Source organism: Thamnophis elegans, chromosome 2, assembly GCF_009769535.1.
Source record: "Thamnophis elegans isolate rThaEle1 chromosome 2, rThaEle1.pri, whole genome shotgun sequence".
NCBI lineage: Eukaryota > Metazoa > Chordata > Lepidosauria > Squamata > Colubridae > Thamnophis > Thamnophis elegans.
This window is the reverse complement of record NC_045542.1, coordinates 12,388,470-12,409,256: the sequence shown is the minus strand read 5'-3', so window position 1 is coordinate 12,409,256 and position 20,787 is coordinate 12,388,470. Positions and strand designations below refer to the sequence as shown.

Below are 20,787 nucleotides of genomic sequence, written 5' to 3'. Positions count from 1 at the left end.
GGCATGTGTACATAAAGTAACTTCTTTTAAAAGGCATATGGACTCTCTTTTTCCCTTGGTATTGTCCCTTACAGGATGCACACAGAGTACATTTTTTGCCTTGCTTTATTCCCCTTTGTGGGGCTTTGAACCAAGGTGTGTAATGATTTGTTTTCTATTTTGCTTCGGTCAGTACAAACCAAGAACATCCACATCTGCTAAGCTTCTCAGCTCACATCAGGCAATTGTAGCTCCTAAGAATTTCAATCTAGCTCTCCCTTTTGCTAGAGCAGTGTTTCTCAACCTTGGCCACTTGAAGATGTCTGGACTTCAACTCCCAGAATTCCCCAGCCAGTAAATGCTGGCTGGGGAATTCTGGGAGTTGAAGTCCAGACATCTTCAAGTGGCCAAGGTTGAGAAACACTGTGCTAGAGATTACTCTGTTGTGCCCACAAAGAGTTATTTCAGTGCTATGTTAAAAGTATTTAAACTCGGTGTCTAGTTAACACCTCTTAGAATCTGTCCCTGAAAAAATAACAATCGGGCAGGAAGAGTTGCAGCTACCTTGGTTTATTACTCAGTATTCTGCAATACCATATACATTAAATTTCTACCTGAAGCCTCCAGATACATTTATCACATTTTTTCCTCTTCCTCTGCACACCAGGAAATGGCAGCAGACACTATTCCAGGCTTCAGCTCTTCACAAGGTTTCTAAAACCGTTTCCTGATCAGACTGATGATCATTGATTTTCAGCGCTGTCAGTGCCTTTTGCCATTATATCAAGCACAACTTCACAACTTTAGCACACCAGGCACACCAATTCGTAGTGATGAGCAGAGCGTCTCTGGGCACTGCCATTCCGTAGGACTGTACTCCAGAGTGGACTGATAGAGCTCAATATGGCCTGGACATCCCGGTCAACTTGAGGTCCTGTGATATCAGCTGTTCCTCAACATCCTGAAGTGCCCAGTGGTGAGAGACCAATTCCAAGGCTTCCCACTCAGCCTGAAAGAAAAGAAAGGGTTTGTTGGTAATTTGCGAATCCATGCTGTAACTCTCAAGTATTATATCCACCAAATGCACTACCATCTACGAGAGTGGCAGAATCGAAGCCCAGGCTTCAAATTAAATGACTTTCACTAGATTTAGTTTTCACATTAAGAAAAATTGCACGTCTTGGAAGAGTTTTTTTTAAATTGGTGAGTGGGAAGAATGCCCAATTATTCAGAAAAAAGGGGAAAGGTTTTAAGTATTTAAAGTATTTGGAAGTATCTGTGTCTGTAGTGTGGGTAATACCACCCATTTGCTACTTACTGACAGGGTGTTTTGTGATAGCCATGCCTGCCTTGGAAGGCATTTTATGAAGACATTTGCTTTCAAAATCCCATCTGCCCATTTCCTGGAAAAGATTACCTGTTCCTGTTCTATATTAAGCCAATAATTTGTGGGTTTTTTTTTACTATAATTTTGTTTTATATGAAATGAGTTTGTTTTCTCATCCATTGTTGGAATATGTTCCTGACAGAGCATATTCCGATCTAAAGGAAATTTTGACAATCATAATTAAACAGAAGTTCACACAATGAATTGAAAACCTATGATCCTCTACGACTTTTATAGAAGCCCGGTCAATATAGATAATGGTGAGGGATCTTGGGAGTTGTAGTTTGGTAATAGCTGGTTCCCTGCACCTGTCTTAATGTTTTTCAGTAGAATTATTCAATAGAATAAAGAACCTTACTTTGAAGGCCTTGTTGGGATCTGGTGGAGCAGGAATAACTGGGCCCATGAACTGAACTTCGAGCAATAGCTGACTTGGCTCTGCAGTGAAGGAAAGAAAGGTAAGTGCAAATCTGTGAGAATGAAAGCCTACTTAGGCTACTGGTAAGCAAATATTCTGCCAGAGGCAGAATGGAAACTAACATCAAGACACTCAGCAGACCACATTTTATTAAGTATAAAGTCTCTACATCAGTGTTTCTCAACCTTGGCGACTTTAAGTCCTGTGGACTTCAACTCCCAGAATTCCCCAGCCAGCTATGCTATGCTGGCTGGGGGATTCTGGGAGTTGAAGTCCACAGGACTTAAAGTCGCCAAGGTTGAGAAACACTGCTCTACATTATAGAAGAATTAAGTTTATTAGGAGAGCATAAGAAGCCAGAGGAACATATGGAAACTATAATTGCCTAGTGAGATTTACTCTTATGAAGATGTGTGTATCTTGAATCTGAGACTACAGAACACTAAAAGGTTTCCCCCATTATAACAGACTGATATAGCTATCCTAGAAATTATTTCTCTGTAGTTATAAGGACAAAACAATTATAAAGTGTACATTCATAACTGGATGTACTCTTTAAGAAAATTAGAATGAAGATATTGCTGAATGCTGGCTGGATATTTTCTTTTGGGAAAAGAATAAGTCAAAACAATCTTGAAATATTGAATCTTGCTTGAAAAAGTAGTAGAGACTAGACTGAAAGTTGAAATAAATAAAACTTAGTTCTTATGCTGCACTCATAAGATGGTTTACTTAACCCAATTGCTAGATTCACACGACACACTGAACCATAAGTAATCATGCAGACTAAATTCATACCGTAGGTTAAGCTAAAATGTGATTCAATGCATCAAGTGAGCTTTTATTATACCACAAAGGAAGGTGGCAGATGCTGTTCTGCAAATAGGACTTGTAGGAGGCACAGCATCCTATTTCTGTAACCATTTACAAAGCTAGATCTGAAAGCCAGACCTGACAATGCAGTAAGTTGGGAACAATTCAAACTCCATTTAAGGCTACATTGTCCCCTCTAGCATTCTCATCGCTCAACTCTACTGTTTACGGAATGTTTTCTTCCTGTTTTTCAACGCAATCATGAAGTTGGGAGTTGCAAGCGTTGTATCCGGGTCTCTCAAGGTTAGTTTGCTCACTTGAAAGACTACTAAGCCCACACGTGGTTCCCTCCCTTTGAACAATTTCTCACCAGGATCCTCTCTCAGAACGTGCTTGTATATTTTGCGGAGTCCAAAGACGTTGAGGAAATACCAGGATGCCGAACTCACCCTGGGAAAAGAAGAGTTTTCAGTAACTATCCTGAACAGCCTTCTTGCTCACCAATCCACAATCAATGTCTTCTTCCCATCCTGCCACCCAAAGGACTGGCTAGGCCTGGGCCAGATGGTGGCTTACCATGAGGGATCCATGGAAGGCAGGTTAATTCCACGCTGCAACATGGGCTTGAATCGCAGGGTCAAGGGGAAGGGAACCTTAGCTAGAAGGTTGGAGGGAGAGGGATTAGAGTTGCCTCTCCCTCCAAATTCTACTCTCACCACTCAATCCCCAGCTCCCCAACCTTTCCAAACTGCTGTTCCTTGTTGCTTTAGATATGACACCCATCTCCAGATCAGATGAAAATTTCTACTAAAACTGCTGGACCATGTAACCCTTATTGCTTTGTTTCCCAAGGCATTCCAAACCTGACCATTATGTTGCTACAATGGTAATTCTACATTCTTTTTCCTGTATTATAAATTAACACGGGGCGGTGTACAGCTAACCTAAAATTCAAGGTAGAAGTAAACAAAGTGAACCTCCTTATTTATGGTTCAGATAGCCATTCCCAGGCTGTGCCTTTCAGATGTACTGAGCGAGCTTGCTGGCTGAATAGTCCTGGGAAATGAAGTCTCAGCATATCTGGACGGCAGCAAGCAACCAATCACCTGCATTTCTACATTTGTAAAAGTATAAAACTAGGTGTACCTCACAGACCAGCTAAACTAAGAACTGTAAACCACATTGTACATTAGCAAAGTTATTGGCGCAGTCATCTTGCTCCCCTCATCATTTCACTATTTTAATTAAAATGGTTCTATTTCAATAGTGTTGCAGGCTGTAATAATTTTAACTCAATATTCACAAGCCTGAAGGTCATTGGAGTCATTGAATAACAGAGAATATCAAACAAATAGGAAACTAAACACAAAATGCTTTGTCACCTCCCCTCACTGTTTCCCCCTCCACTCACTAGCCACAAAGCCAGAGAAGGCCCAGTTGATCCAGCCTCCAATGAGAATCATGGGCAGAACATCGATAAGGTTGCCCTTCATCATCTCTGTAACCATTGTGGGATCTAAAGGAAAGGAAGTGTTGAATTAGAGCCCTCACCATGTTTAACAATAGAGAAAAACTGCAGAATATTTAAAGCATATTAAAGTGGGCCTCCAAGTCAACTTTCACTCAGGCCTATTTTTAAAGTTTTGATCTGCGGTGGTTTGCGTTTGGGTAATCCCTACTGTACTTAAATATTACAATACAGGGATGGGGGTGACAATTTTGAACCATGGTAACCAAGGAAAGTGTTTTGGTGCCCCAAAGAGCTCTCTTCTGCCTGGAAGAATCTGGTCAAACACAAATTTAATTAGCCTAATACACAGACCACCAAAGCCTGCTAGTTGCAGAGTATGGGCTATGTTTGAAAGCAGTTAAGCATAAGTCCTACACTAAAGCACTTATTTTAGTTGACAGATTAGGAATTCTTTAGGGCCCGGATATGAAACTTTGGAGGTTGACATTTAATGGCCAGAGCAATGGCAAAAATTAAAGTTAGTGTTGTGTACTTAAAATTGAATACTGTAGTTAATATGATTACTGTTGTGTACTTAACAACCTATGATAGAGGCTTTGGAGAGGTGACTGAGTCTACTCTGAAAATTTCTAAAAGCTATGTGTCTCTGCCTTAGGAGAAATAAACTGCCTGGAGCCTCCAGGCCTATTATGAAGTTTGGTAATGCCCTTCCTCCTTTTCCAGTTGGTGCTAATGTAAGAAGACATCTTGACAAAAATGATCCAAAGAAGCAGCAATCTGCTTACATTCCCAGGCATTTCAGACGGTTCCCCTCCAATAAGAAGACTGAGGAAAGATGATAAAGATTAGATGAAGGGTAAGGAAACCAGACTCGGTGGCAGAACAATGGAGGACATGCGCAGGAGGCAGCATAAATTGGGCATGCTTTTTGTATGTACTATATAGGGGAAGGCAGGTTTGAAACTTTGCATCCCAACAAGGCTAAGAAAGCCATCTGCTAGAGCAGCCCTTGAAACCTGCTGTCAGTCAAGATGACAAGTCAAAAGATGGAATGGAATTGCTCCCTACTCTGAATCTTGTCTTTTATCAAAACCTCATTTCTTTTTACAGGGATAATCATGTACCTTAGCCTAATTTAGGATTATATAATTTAATGTTTATACTCCAAAGAATGTGTATGACAATATAAGATAAGAGCAAATGGCTTGAGAAGAGGAAGACCATGTCTATATGGCTGGAGGATCCTCAATTAGATGGAAAAAGAGTGAAATTTTTTAAAAGACAATTATAAAGCAGTGAGGTTATGGTGGAGGCAAGGATACATCAGCTAGATTTACCTTCTCTTATGTCTTAGTCCTTTAGCATACTATTTTATATTATTTTTCTATGTTATTTATTGCTGTGCTTCCCTCAAAAGAGAAAGGGTGATGGGTGTGACTATCCAATAGGACCTCAAATATATAATCCTATCAGTATGATAAGGAAAACTGCAGTATGATTTCTGTATTAGGAATGGGTGCCGTGAGCAAACTGGAAGCAGAGCAATCTTCCTATTTACCTACTGAATTAAAAGCAAAGGGAAATCTCAACCAGCCATTCACTAGATTTCTCATTCTCTAAGTCATGGCAAAATTAGTGTTTGGAAGGATGAAAGTCTAATAGAGAATACACATTCAAATGGATGCCCCTACAAAACATGGAGTGTAATACTTGTGAACTTTCTTGACAGCCTTCTGCCACACACAGAAGCAACACAGAAATATTTTCCATAACAGAATCGACAAGAGATCCTTTAGACAACATTGTTTAATGCCCCCCCATCCCCCTTGGCTGGTTTATGTAACAGTGACAACAGCAAGAAGGGTAAACTATTTTGAGAAAGCTTCAATAATAGATGTATACATCAGCAGGCTGGGGAATTCTGGGAAATCCACATATCTTAAAATTGCCAATTTTGAAAAAGACTGATATACGTCAAAATTTTTACAGTCAATATTGATACCCAAAACTGAGACTCTACAGATAACAATCTTTTCAACTAGGGCAGGAAATGACAAAAACTGGCCTGAGTCCACTTAAGGTGCTTCTGCTACCCCCTCTGAGTACAAACCAGTCATACTTGTTACCTGTCAGCGGATTTCGGGACTGCAGTTTGCGTTTAGTTTTGCGAAAGAAGCCATTCTCAGAATTATTGAAGTAATGCTTGCGCATAAGAAATCCCTGGAAAAAATAAAAAAGTGACAAAACTCGAGATGAAATTTGGGCTGTTCAGAAAAGAAAAATACACATAGTTCATGTTGACAATCTCATTTATAAATTTACCTTTATTTAGAGTTGCTTACAGTACCTCTCTTGCATTCTATTTGAAATCTTTAGCATACCTTACTTATAGGTAGAGCACTGTTGTAGGTTTGCCTTCAGCTAGTCTCTTAAAGTTCAATCCTATCCATCTAGATGTAGAAAGCAAGCACACTGACCAGCCAGTTTTAATTCCAGATAAGCACATAAGTTCATATAGTTTGTAGTGCCATATTATGATGAATGTCATTTTGATTTGGGTCAGGTGGATAGGGAGATGCATAGGCAAAGGTCAAATACTAATATGTATGCTGATTAAAATAATATTATCAGAGCAACCTACAAAACAAGAACAACCTTAAATAATACCACCAATAAGTCTAACAATTCTAGAATCTTGGAAGACAGTGACAATATAGAAGTTAAAATAAAGTTCATTGAAAAAGTCATCCAAAAACAGTCTTGGTCCAGGAACAGCTGTTATCCAAGAGAACCTGAGATAAGTATCACAAAACAACAGCAGGAGCAGCAAAATCCACTTTGGTTATGTTTGTTAGTTCATTCTGCATCCTTAGCAAAGTTTTGGTTTTGATAGGGACAAGCACATGCAGCTTGAAATGCTGGGAGATATCTTCATGCCAAGAAGCTTCTGATGGGCATCTGCCAAAATCTGTCTAAGGAATAGGGGTGTTCAAGAAGGGGCTGACTTCATTCTCTCACCTGGTGAGTTAGGAACCGTCCATTTTCTCTCAAGAGGCGGCTGCGAGTCAGAATTTGCCTGACAGATAGAGCACTCAAGTTCAGTTGTAATACTAATAAAGTTTGTTAGCCCAAGAGATTATCTCATGTGCAAATCTGGATATTACATCAAACCACACTTTGTTCCTCCACAAACAATCTACCTATATACTGTTGCTTAAGGCAGCATTTTAAAGGCACTGATGAAGTAGTCTATGAAATTTAATTGGTCCCTTAGAATCCCATACAATATTATAGACATTGTAGGAGAAAAGCTTTGTTGGTTTCAAAAATGAGAAGTCCTTTTAATAAAATGTGATAGTTTAAAAAGGTGCTACCAAACTCCTTGATTTTTGCATTATGAGAACTGTTCATGATTCCTACTGTGACTTCCCCTTTATGTTTTTGCAGTTGTTAGTTGACATAGTTCAAATGTCGTTAACATGACAATGGAAATAGGCAATTAAAAAACATGCAAGGCTTCTTTGCCTCCAGTGTTCCTCATGATCAGCAAAATAACTACTCAAAAAGTATATTTTACAACAGCTTCATATAGGTGTCATGAAGTCAGCATCTTTACATGGGATATCATTGGAAGCCACTTGGGGAACTGCAGAGTTGCATTATGGAGACATGGTATTGTAAGTGATTTAAAAACACAATGGGATTGCCTTGGATCTTCACAAAAAGTATATGATACATAGCTGAAAATATCTACGTTTCCATGAATGTTTCAAAAGAAATATCCCCAATAGGGAGTACAACGCTTGCGTTTCTTTAAAAAGGGGGAAGGGAAATGCAAAGAATATTGAAATAAAAATATGTTCATATTCTTCATTTTCTCTTACATTTAATGCACCAATTATATAAATCATTACTAGGATGTGCAAGCTTGTATTTTTTCTACATCCGGAATAAGAACTGGTTTTTAAAAAAGAATGAGCATAATTTTCCTGATGTTTGAGCTTGATTGTAGCCTGATGAAAATCCACTTTTCACAAAGACGCCATGAAGAAAAAGGTAGTATGTTCTTTAGTGTTTTTGAGGAAGTTTGTGGAAGACAGTTTAAGAAATACAAGTTTATGGTGATATCTTGAAGTTTAATATTTGCTTATTCTTAGCTGAGAACCATCAAAAAGAAAAAGACTGTTGCTCCCTAATGTAAACATTATGGAATTCTTTTTATGTAAGGTCTCTCTTCAACTTTTCACCCCCTTTTTCAGGAAAGATGAAAAATATGCTTGTTTCAGACTGACTAAAAGACGGGGCAGACTGTGAGTCTGTTTAATGTTGTATTTATTGCTGCTGGTGAGCATTTTGATTTTATATTATCACTAGATTTATATTAAACTGAGTTAGGTGTTGAGTACAGGTAGTCCTCAACTTACGGCCACAATTGAGCCCAATATTTATGTTGTTAAGCGAGACATTGAGTTTTGTCCCATTTACAACCTTTCTTGCCATAGTTGTTAAGTCAGTCCCTGCTGTTGATGAGTTAGTAACCCAATTGTTATGTAAATCTGGTTTTCCCATTGACTTGGCTAGTGAAAAGGTTGCAAAAGGCAACCGCATAACTTTGGGGCACAGCAATGGTCCTAAGTATGAACCCAGTGCCAAGCCTCTGGATTTTGATCACAGGAACCAGTTTGGCTTTCTAGCTTTGGCATATTGGCTGGGGAATTCTGGGACTTGGAAGTCCACAAGTCTGAAAGTTGCCTAGTTTGAAACAAAACCAGGCAAGAGAGAAGTAGCAACCCCGCCAAGAATTGACGGAGAATTCTTGATGGGGTTCCTACCTATTTGTTGCTCGGTTGTTTTCAAACTTGGCAACCTTGAGACGTTGTGGACTTCAAGTCCCAGAATTCCCCCGCCAGAATGCCAAAAGTGCCACAGAATCCCCGGACTTTCAACCGTTCCAGCGAGGTCGCGCATCTCACCTTCCCCCGTCCTTTGGAACGTCGGCGCGTCATTCGCAGCACCCCCCCGCCCCCCCCCCCCGTGACTCACGTGTCTTGCCGTTGCTCAGGCCAGGCCGGCTCGCGCTCGCCGCGCAGCAACTTCGCCACGCGCAGGCGCAGAATCCCCACAGCTGCCGCGATCCAGGCCACGGGCAGCAGAATCCAGAAGCGAATGGAAGGGTCCAGCCGCAGATCCGGCACCGTCATCGCGCGCGCGAGAGAGAGACCGCGGAATCAAAGAGAGAGCCTCCTTAATCATTGAGGCGAGCCGGGCTGCAACGAGACGAAGGCGGCGGGAGCGCCTGTCAACCGGAAGTACCGTTCACTTCCGATGTCATGTTTATGTACCTTACCGTCTCGGGAGCCCGAATGAAAACTGGAGGGAGACTCGGGTAAAGGAAGAATGGCCGCCCTCACATTGTTATCAGAAGCGATAGCGATTATTTCCCCCCCCCCAAAAAAAAACATGGCAGCAGGGTAGTTGCCCTAAATTGGTGCCCCTCTCCCTATTCCCGGCCACTATTGGAAAGTTAAAACGCCCTCACATCTGGAAGTTCACCAGGTCGGGCGAGGCTGCCCCATAATTAAATTGGGATTAATTTATAAATTAATCCCAATTTAATAAAACCACTTGATTTCTCAGACGCCGAGCCGACAGGAACCGCCTCCTGTCTTAGAGCGGGAAAAGAAGAGCGTTGCTTTAATTTTTGCCCCCCCCCCCCCTAATTTGGCGGCTTTCACTGGATACATAAAGCTGTTATGGGTCGGGTGGAGGAGGGCAAAGGTTTCTCCCTCCTAGCTCCCTTCTTTTCTGACGTGCTTGGAAGCGAGCCTGAGTCCGAGGAGAGACTTAACCTCGTTTTTAAAGTCGTAGGACCCTGGATGTAGTGAAGGGACGGGGCTCCTTGGTGCTTGCTGCTTGTAGGGCGACGCGTCGGAGCTGCTTTTCTATCTTTTGTAGATTGCATGCTTGCGTTTTCGAGAAAGGATAAGGAATTCTGCCGCCCTTATTGTACCTGAATGTGCACTTCTGGGTTTCATGGGCTGACCTGGGATAAATATTCAAATTAGATAATTATAAAAATTGCCGAAAAAAGGGAAATGATGGGGAGAAAAATGGGGTATATTTGCCTACAGGGTTTTTGTAGACAATACAAAATATCATTTGCAAAAGCAAATGGACTAACTTTTCAAAATCTGTTTTTTTTCCTTTCTTTCCTAGTTGTACATATTCTTTTTTCCAATTAACTTTATTATTTTCCACTCCAGGATCTATTTACTAATATTTTTGGTGGAAGTCTCATGGTGATGCTTAGTGAACAGCAACTACAAGAGAAGGTGCTTCAGTATGAAGCATTTATCAGTGATGTTTTGCAGAGAGACCTTAAGTGAGTGATTTTTTAAAAAATACTTTCCAAGTCCTCCTTTTAACTACCTCACTGCAGTTAACCCATCATGTGTCATGCTTTCTAGATCTCTTAGTCATTGATATAGATATTTCAGACATTGATATTTCCCTACAGGAAAGTGTTGGAGCAGCGAGATGAGATTTATGAAAAGATTGCTCAGTATTTGCAACTCAAGAACATTATTGAACGTTTACAGGTAATTAAAAACTCTTAACTACTTTGGAAAGATTTATGAAATATACTTTTTATACTACTTTTCAACCATGTGATGTAGTAGTACCCTGTTGTAATAGACACTAGGAAATAAGAATTAAGAGCTGTTGTGCCCCAGGTAAATTTGTTATTTTCTTTTAGGAAACAGGAAGCCAGGAGCTGAAAACTCAAGTGGATCTAGGCTGCCATTTCTATGTCAATGCAGAAGTGTGAGTAGCTCACTGATCTTTCATGTATTCAATATCATACAACATTCTAGTCTTTTATGCTTTTTTATATGTTCTGCAACTTTTGAGAAATTCAGTTAAAAATACTATTTTTATGCCTTTCATAAGAACCAACTGGTAAAATCGCAATAGTTGAAATGAGACAAAGGGCTATTAGTCCAATTCTCTTGCAAGAGAAGTGATCTTTGTGTATCTACTAGCAGTTAAGTTTGTTGTAGTAGCAGTCAAATCAATTGTGACAGTTTATTCATCGATTATTTAATTTTCTTCATGATTGAGAAGAAGGCTGCACTTCTTCAATGATTGCCAATCATACAAATGCTAAAGTCTAAAGGATTTAATGAAGATAAATAGAAATGATAATATTTTTGTAGCGAGATTAGATATACAAATATACTTTGAAATTTATAAGTGATTAATATTGGTGATTATTATTCTTCATAACACTAATATGATCTACCTGCATGTGAGTGATAGGTTTGAAGGATTTCAGCTATTAAAGAGTATCTGGTGGAGGATAAAAAAATTGCATGCTGGATTAATCTGAACTGGCATCCTGTTTTTCACAGTGATTGACTGTGAAGTCAGTGAAAAGAACAAAAACACTATAGCTTCTTGTATTATTCTTTTTTGGCTGGTATGATTTTATTTATGACCAAAAGTCCCAAAAGCAAATTATAAATATAATTAATTTGGAATTAGATAAAACAATTTAACGAATAAAATATTTAACAATGATTACATAATACACTTAAACTCTAACTCATTGTTCATTTAAGGACTGCTAAAAGTTACAAGGCACTGAAAAAAGTGACTTAGGACCATTTTTCACATTTACAACCTTTGTCTGTGGTCATGTGATCAAACTTCAGATACTTATGACCATTGCTGTGTCCCAAGGTCATGTGATCACCTATATTTGTCAACATTTTGACAAGCAAAATCAATGGGGAAACCAGATTCACTTAACCGTGCTAACTTATCAACTGCAGTGATTCATTTAACAACTGTGGCAAAGAAGGTCATAAAATGGGGCAAAACTAATTTAACAAATGTCTCAACACAAATTTTGAGCTCAGTTGTGGTTGAAAGGCAAGGACTATCTGTACTCAAAATATCTTGTCTTGGTTTGGATTTTAAAATAGGCCAGGTAACTTCCTGCCATTCTTAAAAATATTGTAAAAATATTCACACTAGAATAGTGTGTCATATATCATATTTTTATAACTGTCATAATTAATAACCACTGATAGTTTCAGTCTTCACAGATTTATCTATTTCTTATTGAAAACTATTTTTCTGCCTTGACTCTCCCACCTTTGAATACCCCTATATCAGTGATGGCAAACCTTTTGGGCACCGAGTGCCCAAACTAGAATGCGTGCATGTGTGTGAGACTGGAGTGCCGGAAACCTGAAAACCAGCTGGCCAGTGTGCATGCCTGTTTTTTGGCCGTTTTCAAGTTGTTTTTCGGACTGTTTTTAGCCCCCAAATGGCCTGAAAAAAATGGCCTGCTTTGGGCCGGTTTGAAACCGTTTTTTGCACTGTTTTCAGGCCATTTCGGAGGCATATTTTGAGTAAAAATGGCCTAAAACTGTGCTGGAAAATGGCCTAAAAATGCCCTGGAAAATGGATGTGTATGCCGGAAACCAGAAGAGCAGCTGACGACTGCGTGCATGCCCAGAGAGGACTCTGTGTGCCACCTCTGGCAAGTGGCCATAGGTTCGCCATCATGGCCCTATATTTTAATATTATATAACCTGATTTATAATATAACAAGGAATCTATACATCTTCTCATGGCCCAATCTTATTTTTTTTTCTTAACCTGAAACACTTGTCAAAAGGTTGAAATACATTTCATTAGAAAAAAATCCAGAAAATTAAAATTATCTTCTTTAAATGTAAGGAAAGAATAGCACAATAGGGTTCCTAAGTTAAACTTTTGAAAGTAATTTGTGCTAAGTTCTTGTAAATGATTTCCTTTTTGGTTAGGCTGTCATAGGACAGCTGTAAAGGCTGAAATTTATTTACAGGGCACCATTTATATTCTGTATGCTGTAATTTGCAGCCTAATCCCCAAACAAAACATCCAGATCTTTTCTAAAACCTTAATTTTCATGTTGTATTGCATGAGAAAGCTCTAAGTGAAGTGTGAAAAATGATTTAATCAAAGATTTTTGTTGGACTAATGGGTAAATCTGCTGAGGAGATTGCCTGCAATTTCTCTGTATGATTTGGACTTTTAGTTCTCCATCCCCTCAATCAAGAAACATGCTCAGAATGATGAGTCATGCACTCAGGCTATTCTTAGTAGTAAAATATTCTGGAGAAAACACTTTGGGCTGCACAATAAAATGTTTTTAGGTTCAGGATTTTTAAAAAATACATACCGTACATATACATTTATTTATTAAATATATATATGCGGCCCATCTTGCTGTCTAAGGCGATTCTGCTAGTTTAGGAAGCATTGTTTTTAACAAATGGTGTTAGAAATGAAAAGAAAATGGAACATTGAAAAAAGGCAAAGTCAGAAGAGAGACAAGTAGTGAAAGTCTTGTCTTTTCTCTTGACTCTCCCCACCCCATCTGTCAGAATATGCATCTGAACAGAGTTAACTCTCTTAACCAAATTTCCCTATAAATAAAAAATATTAACATTTCATTTTTCAGCCTGGGAACATATGATATAAAAATGTTCTCTGCTTTTCCCTAAATATTAGTGTTATGAAATCTACAACTTCATTACAAATGGATGATGATGATTTGTGGATATTTTGTCCCCAGATGAACTCATTCTTGGTTAAGAACAAAAGGTTGTGCATTGAAAGATAATGTGCAGAAAGAGAGCCAAATTTAGGCTGCTTTCCCACTAGCATTGCCCAGTATAAAGACAGGTGGCTGAGTGTGAAGTAACGCTTCTTTCTTTCCTCTTCCTAATAGCAGAGGGCCAAGGATAGTGTGAACACACACTAACTGTAAGCAGAAAGAGATTGTGTTTGTCAAACAAAAACACAATGATGAAAATCTGGCATCCTGTATAAGAATGAAAAATATTTAACAAAGATAGGTAATTGTTGATAAATAATAATAATAATCTCTCAGGTCTTATAAATTGATTAATTAGCATACATTGTCTTTAAAATAAGTTAACTCTATTTGTTGTTGACTTAACAACAATCGGGACATGAATTTCTATCAGAGCAGATGTTAAAGTGAGTCATCATGTCACCAGACCTGGGTTTACATTTATGTTTACCCATTTTTATCTAAAAATAAACCACCATTTTAGTTAAGCAAATCCAGCTTCCCCAATTGACTTTTTTTGTCAGAAACCAGCTGGGAAGATCATAAATTGTGATCATGTGACTGGAGGATGCTGTGACAGTCACGTGTGAGGACAAATTGTAAAACATTTTTTCCAAGGCTATCGTAACTTTGAACCATCATTAAATGATTGTACGCCAAAGATTACCTGTAGTTGCTATCTTCAAATACAACCCATACACATGAGCATGTTTCTCTCCTTCCACATGATGTGGGAATGTGGAGCTGCCCTGGGAAGGGGAGAGGAAAGAAAGAAGATGAAAACTGGATGGAGATAAAACAAGGGGAAGAAATAGCTGGGAAGAACAGAAGAGAAATAAACCCTGTTGAAACATTACAAAAATCCTTCCATTTCCTACCATCCAGTCAGAATTGAAGAAACTTCTTGAATGAGAATTGATACGTCTTCAAAGAAAAACAAGAAAGTGCAGTTGCCTCTTGAAAAAGCACCTTTGGGATTACGAAAAGGGTTAAATTTACCAGGCAGATTTTTATTGCACTCTATTGTACGTCTTGCCTATTCTTTTCAACTGTTTCTTCTTTTATCATCCCTGAATGTTGAGGCACCCTTAAAAGGTATTGGTGGTTTACTGGACAACCTGGTGCTCTCTTTCTATGTCATCCTACAGTAGAACAAGTGTAATATATTAGAAAGTTAACTTTACATGTACCGGTATATATGTATGGGGGTAGAGAATAGCAATAGCAGTAGACTTATATACCGCTTCATAGGGCTTTCAGCCCTCTCTAAGCGGTTTACAGAGAGTCAGCATATTGCCCCCAACAATCTGGGTCCTCATTTTACCCACCTCGGAAGGATGGAAGGCTGAGTCAACCCTGAGCCGGTGAGATTTGAACCGCTGACCTGCTGATCTAGCAGTAGCCTGCAGTGCTGCATTTAACCACTGCGCCACCTTGGCTCAAGAAGTACAACAGTTTATAGAAAACCATGTACAAGGTCACCTCTCTTTCACTTTGCTTTCCTGCTCTTAGATCTTTTTTCCTCTTGTAGGAAAAAAATTAACCCATCCCATCTATTTTGTTACTTTCGGTTATACTGCTATCACCCAAATATTTCAAAACTGGAAAAAGAAACACTGGATGCACGGCAGTATTTAGCTGGCTTGCACTAATCCAAAAAATGCTATATAGGAACAGATCTGGATAGTATTTGGATAGGAAAAAACCAGGAAATCCTGGATCTGGAAGCTAGATAGTGAAGCTTGAAAAAATTCCCAGATAAAGAGTGGCAAACAATTTCCATTTTGCTTCCAACAGAGCTAATATTCATGAAATTACCAAGAAGTTGATCTCAACTGAAGGAAATCTTTACTGTACTACATTGTATGCTTTGTTTACTATACTCCATTTTTTTCTTGGTTCATTAACTAATTTCAGTATATTCTACCTTAACATGGTATATTTTACATTTCAAATCTTCCTAATGTCTGCCAGTTTACCTTTCATGAAGAAAATAGGAAGAGATGACTCATTTTCTTTGAGATATATTTGCAATTTTTTAAATAATATAAACTGTGATTGGATTTACATAATATGCAACCACGATTTCCTTAGCCTTTATTAAAGAAATTATAAATGGTTAGATCTGTACAATTCAAAATGAAACAAACTCGTGTAATTTAGCAGAACATGTGATTTGATCTTTTATACTCAGCAGACAGAATCCCAGTTGCTATTTTGGTTATCTCTGTGGCTGCATTAAATGCCAATTGTATTCAGTTTCCTTTTCCTGCCTATAGGCCTGATACATCCACCATGTTTGTAGCTCTGGGTTATGGGTTCTTTGTGGAGCTGACTCTACCTGAGGCGCTAACCTTCATTGAGAAGAAGACAAAGTTGCTTAATGAGTGAGTAGAAGAATTTAGTCTTTATATTTTCTATTCTCACCTCATTACTGAAAGATGATTTGCTCTGTTATGTCCTATGTGATAAACCTAGGGTTAGTATGCTTCTCTAGCTGTTCTTTAGTAGCATATTTTCTGGCTGCTATAAGCAGAACACGCTTCTTGAATGTATGTACAAGATGAGACAATATTATAGTACAGCCATTTTTTAAAATAAATATTTGATTCAGTAGATCCATGTATTCTTTTAGCGCATGTACATATTACTGACTTAACATGGTTAATAGTCACTCTGGCATAGAAAAATCTGCAGTTTGTATTGTTGTGCATGTGGCTAAGGAATCTGACATCATCGGCCATCATAGAAATAACATTCACAGGGTTTGGAAAGAATGTCATCGCATGTAAATTAATGTAAACTCAGTGCATCTTTATGGTATTGGTATAAATTTCATGCAGCTATATATCATTAGTCATGGCTACAACTTTATGAAATGGTACTGTATTTATAAAGTGAGGAGATTGAAAGGACAAGGAGGCTGCAAGTGTATGATTAGAAGCAAGATTGGCTCCTAAAGTGGTTTTCAGTGTAGTTTCTGAATTTTGAATTTATGGAGTATAATTTTGCTAATTGGATTATATCCTTAAATACTAGCCATTAGTGGTAATACCTTTTGTAAATTATTTCCTCCTGTTCAGACCATGCTTCTAGTCAGCTGGCTGGCAAAATAACTTATAATAATGCAATTATCCACTGCATTTAAAAAGTGCCTTTCTATAAGTGTAAAGGCAATTTCCAACCACAGATGATGGAGAATAGATCATTTGTGAAATAGGAATGGTAGCTGAATTGTAATGGTAACCAAACTAAATGTAAACTAAGCCACAATTAAAATGACTTCTCCGCAGTGTAGAATTGGAAATGGGTAGTGAAGTGACATCAATAACTTTGAAAATGCGAGACCAAATTCTGTGGAGGGTGAGCCTGAATTGTGTGCAGCTAAATTCTACATCATAGCTGGACATGTCCTCTTTTTACTTCTATAGGCTCCAGCAAACTATAAAATATTGAGCCGAGCAAGCATAGATGAAGTCTTATGCAGAAAAAAAAAATGTCCTCCTTTTCTTTTGTGCAGCTTAATCCATGTTTGCATTCAGTGGAGTTTGAACTTTGATGGGTTCATATAGGACTGCATTCTTATTCATATTCAGATAAATTTCCCAGCATGCACTATAAAAATAGGTCCTCCCTGTATGCCATATTGTCTTCATCAATGGGCGATCAAGAGCTGTTATGATTTACCAGGCCAACCTTTCCTTCTCCATTATCTCCTATGGATTTTTTCTGTTTTTTGACAGGCTCAGTGAAACTCTTACTAAAGATTCCGCCAGAATAAAAGCCAATATCCGGATGGTTTTAGAGGTAATGGGATGTGGTCAGCAAAGTTTTTACTGTTGGGGGAGAAATGGGGGGATGTGGCAGATGGCATTCATTCTTCTGGCAAGCAGAGAAAGAAATGATGGTGGGTTGGAACTAGACTTGAAGAAAAGAGTAATTGTGCAGAATTAGCAAGACCTGCTCTTTCCTAGGCTACTGTTCTGACTTCCCCAAGCCGCAATGTTGGCAGATATGTTGGATGGCTATTTCCATCTTCCATAACTAGTGTGGTCCTGTACCATACAGGCTGAAGCGGTTAGGTGCTTTTGTCCCACATCAGATCAAGAAAGCTCCTTTATGAAACAAAGAGGATATTTTTTCTTGTATAGTTTGGAATCGTGATTATACTATAAAAGAAAATAAAAGGAATCAGTAGAGAAACCTGAATCTCATCTTCCTTTTCTTTCCGAAGGGATTACGTGAACTGCAAGGTTTCAAAGATCTGCCTGAGGAGAACAGAAACGATGTTTTCCTCTAGGTATCCATCTTCTATGATCCACAGGGAGTAATTTTGGTTTTCTAGAAGAAAATTTGATTGGATTTTTTGCTACAGTAAGGGCTGCATGCATGGGGAGAAACTGGTGAATGAGAGACAGTGACATGATGTGACATGCGGGGACACAGTAACGTGAGGAAGAACAGCTCCACTTTTAGTGAGGGTGTTAGGTTCTTTGAACTTCCTCCATGTCTTCCAATTTTAGTGTTTCATTTTAAAAATAATTGTATTAATAAAGATTATGTATTTGTACTGGATTCTGGACTCTTATCTTCCTTCCATTTTCAGTATCTATTCCATTAAGTTGTGCTTCGATTTATAAGAATAGCCTCTGCTTTTACTTGTGCAAAGTTGACATCTTTACTTTTTCCTTGTTTATTTTATATTTATAACCTTTTATTCCTATCAAAATAAATAAAATATAAAAAGTAAAAATAAGATATATTTGTATGATTTATAGAAAGATTTCATGAACTTTTTGATACAATAGAACAATTTTAGTATTACGATTATTTATTGCTTTTTTGATCATGAAATTTTAACATAGAGAGGACCTCCCTTTCAAAATGTAACTACCATCAATTGTACACTTCAGTTGTATTCATGTTAACACCCTGGGGGAAAAAAAACCTGCAGTGCAATGCCCTCACACAGCATCTGGAATATTGTGAATACTTCTGCTTACCACATTTGATAAAGGATAAGGCCAGGCTAGAAATTAAATGCCTCCAAATACCTCTTGCAGAAGAACAGAGTGGAGAAGTGAATGAGGGGTATGTCTCCATCTCCATCTTGCAAACATTCTAAAGGTATCTTGACTGGCTACTGAGAGAAACAAAGGAGCTGACAAAATTGGCCTTGACCATATCCAGCAGAGCGACTGTTACTTTAATAGGATTTTTTCCTGTCCTGATTATAAAATACTGATTCCCGTGTATAAATCAGAAACAGATAATTGGGAGGAAGTGATGAGTTGGGACTGATTTACCTGCTTCTTACTTTAGTGACTCAGTGTCCTTTCACATAACGCTCTTCACTTGATTGAGTTAGCCCATTTTCTAGGTGGACCTTCCCTTTCTTTTTATCACAATTTTCATAGCTCAATTTGACCAACATTAACCCATACATTGTTCAAATAGACTAGGCTACCTAATATGTTAAGCCACACTCTGGAAAAAAAATCTAATAGAAATTATTACAGTAGAAATTATTCTACTGTATACAAGCTTAACACGTGCAAATGCACCTGCTCAGCATTTAGCTGACTGGCTTAAGTGTAGTCTCTGAATAAACCCAGTAGATTGATCGGTTCCACCACAAATGCGCGAAGCCCTTATCCGCGGAGACATAAGCGGGAAGACTAATTCACGCCGTTCTAAGCGCTAAGGAAAAACGCGACCCTGTGATGACATAATCGCGGAGGGCAAATTCGCGCATTCCCAAGCACTCAGTACCCTAAACCTAACCCTAAACTTAACGCTAAACCTAACCCTAAAACAAACCCCTAAACCTAATCCTAACCCTTACCTTAACTGAAGTCGGCTTTCTGCCGCGGCGCCGTTTTAAAGCGCCCTTCTGTTGTCGCGGCGGTGATGACGCGCGGTGATGACGTCCCGGCTTTAGCGCCACGATTTTATCACCGCGATTTTGACTAGCGCGGTTTTGTCGTGCCACGGATTGATCTAATTCTGCTAAGTATTGCAATTTTGGAGTGAACCATGCATAGACCTGTAGCTTGCATGGCTGTTACTGGTAGTTAAGTAAGATGGAGAGTTGTGTGGATATATGGTGGCTAAGGTGATAGGTGGATTGCAAGGTATGCATTACTTAAATTCAAGAAAGGCAGTAGGAAGGCACTGTGACCATTTGCATGTGGGCTGCTCAACAAGCTAGATGTTAGCCCTTTGAAGTAGTCCGTGAAGCACAGCAATGAATATTAGTTTTTAAGGTTACATTAACAGACTCTTGCAAGTCTGAAACTATTTCTCTCCTTTGTTTTTACTCTCCAGAAAACCATGGCATCTTCTGAAACATTTTCCACACCTCTCTGCTTCTGTGAACTGAGATAAAATTTGCATGATGGATGTCATTATTCAAAGCCCCCTTAAAATTTGAAGCTAGCTCTAGTCTTCCCCTTCCAGCAAGCTAGAAATCTCTTTTCATGACATCTGCAGATTCCTCTGGTTCTTCTATGCTTAGTTGTGAGATGAAGTTACCATGCTTAGGAATCCTGGGCAGGGGGTAATAATGCTAATGGTTTTGGAATCAGAATAAAGTCCCAAGTTTGTAAAAGTTAATTAGATGAAAGATTTTGAATTTAATAAAATTTATATGCCGCCCAATCCCGTAGGACTCCGGGCGGCTTACAAATACAAAAATAAAGTCAAAAACTAAAACATAGGGAAAAGAAAAGATAGATTTAAAAACAACACACCATACACTCAGTTCTAGATGGGGCTGGACCTCATTTTGGGGTCAACAGCCCCAGGCCTGCTGGAACAGCCAGGTTTTAGTGGCTTTTCGGAAGGCAGAGAGAATGGGAAGGGTCCGGATCTCCGCGGGCAGATCGTTCCACAGGGCCGGAGCAGCTACAGGGAAAGCTCTCCCCCGAGTGGTCGTCAACCGGCATTGCCCGGTCGACGGCACCCAGAGGAGGCCCAGCCTGTGAGATCTTATAGGTCATTGGGAGGTATGTGGCAGGCAGCGGTCCCGCAGATATCCAGGTCCCAAGCCATGTAGGGCTTTAAAG

At 39.0% G+C, this 20,787-nt stretch overlaps 2 protein-coding genes and 1 long non-coding RNA gene across 6 annotated transcripts; 1 reads left to right on the top strand and 2 right to left on the bottom strand.

Moving 5' to 3' along the window:
• Positions 1-530: 530 nt before the first annotated feature.
• Positions 531-9,290, bottom strand: LOC116503287 (ER membrane protein complex subunit 3-like). Its single transcript, XM_032209595.1, has 8 exons — positions 9,112-9,290; positions 7,087-7,144; positions 6,195-6,288; positions 4,009-4,113; positions 3,174-3,255; positions 2,968-3,047; positions 1,725-1,804; positions 531-988 (listed from the first exon to the last, which is right to left on the bottom strand). The coding sequence occupies exons 1-8, from the start codon at positions 9,267-9,269 to the stop codon at positions 878-880; spliced, it is 768 nt and encodes a 255-aa protein (XP_032065486.1). The 5' UTR covers positions 9,270-9,290; the 3' UTR covers positions 531-877.
• An 82-nt stretch (positions 9,291-9,372) lies between these two features.
• On the top strand, positions 9,373-20,403 carry UXT (ubiquitously expressed prefoldin like chaperone). 4 transcript variants are annotated; one of them, XM_032209594.1, is made up of 7 exons: positions 9,373-9,454; positions 10,332-10,450; positions 10,586-10,667; positions 10,826-10,893; positions 16,000-16,107; positions 17,464-17,527; positions 20,048-20,403. In XM_032209594.1, exons 2-7 carry the CDS (start codon positions 10,365-10,367, stop codon positions 20,105-20,107), a joined length of 468 nt encoding a protein of 155 aa, XP_032065485.1. In that variant the 5' UTR covers positions 9,373-9,454; positions 10,332-10,364; the 3' UTR covers positions 20,108-20,403. The 4 variants fall into 4 exon arrangements, with proteins under 4 accessions (XP_032065485.1, XP_032065481.1, XP_032065484.1 ...); XM_032209590.1 differs by lacking the exon at positions 20,048-20,403 and adding an exon at positions 17,955-18,295; XM_032209593.1 differs by lacking the exons at positions 9,373-9,454; positions 20,048-20,403 and adding exons at positions 9,490-9,970; positions 17,955-18,295.
• On the bottom strand, positions 12,039-15,003 carry LOC116503288. Its single transcript, XR_004254687.1, has 2 exons — positions 14,388-15,003; positions 12,039-13,888 (listed from the first exon to the last, which is right to left on the bottom strand). It is a non-coding gene; the product is annotated as an uncharacterized LOC116503288 (long non-coding RNA).
• Positions 20,404-20,787: the final 384 nt, after the last annotated feature.

Excerpts from the sequence above, each read along its gene's own strand:
- LOC116503287 (XM_032209595.1), bottom strand. The coding sequence starts at position 9,269 with ATGACGGTGCCGGATCTGCGGCTGGACCCTTCCATTCGCTTCTGGATT. Across the intron at positions 6,289-7,086 it reads GACGGTTCCTAACTCACCAG|GGATTTCTTATGCGCAAGCA; the intron begins GTGAGAGAATGA and ends TATTTTTTCCAG. Across the intron at positions 989-1,724 it reads ATCCCAACAAGGCCTTCAAA|GCTGAGTGGGAAGCCTTGGA; the intron begins GTAAGGTTCTTT and ends CTTTTCTTTCAG.
- UXT (XM_032209590.1), top strand. The coding sequence starts at position 10,365 with ATGGTGATGCTTAGTGAACAGCAACTACAAGAGAAGGTGCTTCAGTAT. Across the intron at positions 10,451-10,585 it reads GTTTTGCAGAGAGACCTTAA|GAAAGTGTTGGAGCAGCGAG; the intron begins GTGAGTGATTTT and ends ATTTCCCTACAG. Across the intron at positions 10,894-15,999 it reads TTCTATGTCAATGCAGAAGT|GCCTGATACATCCACCATGT; the intron begins GTGAGTAGCTCA and ends TCCTGCCTATAG.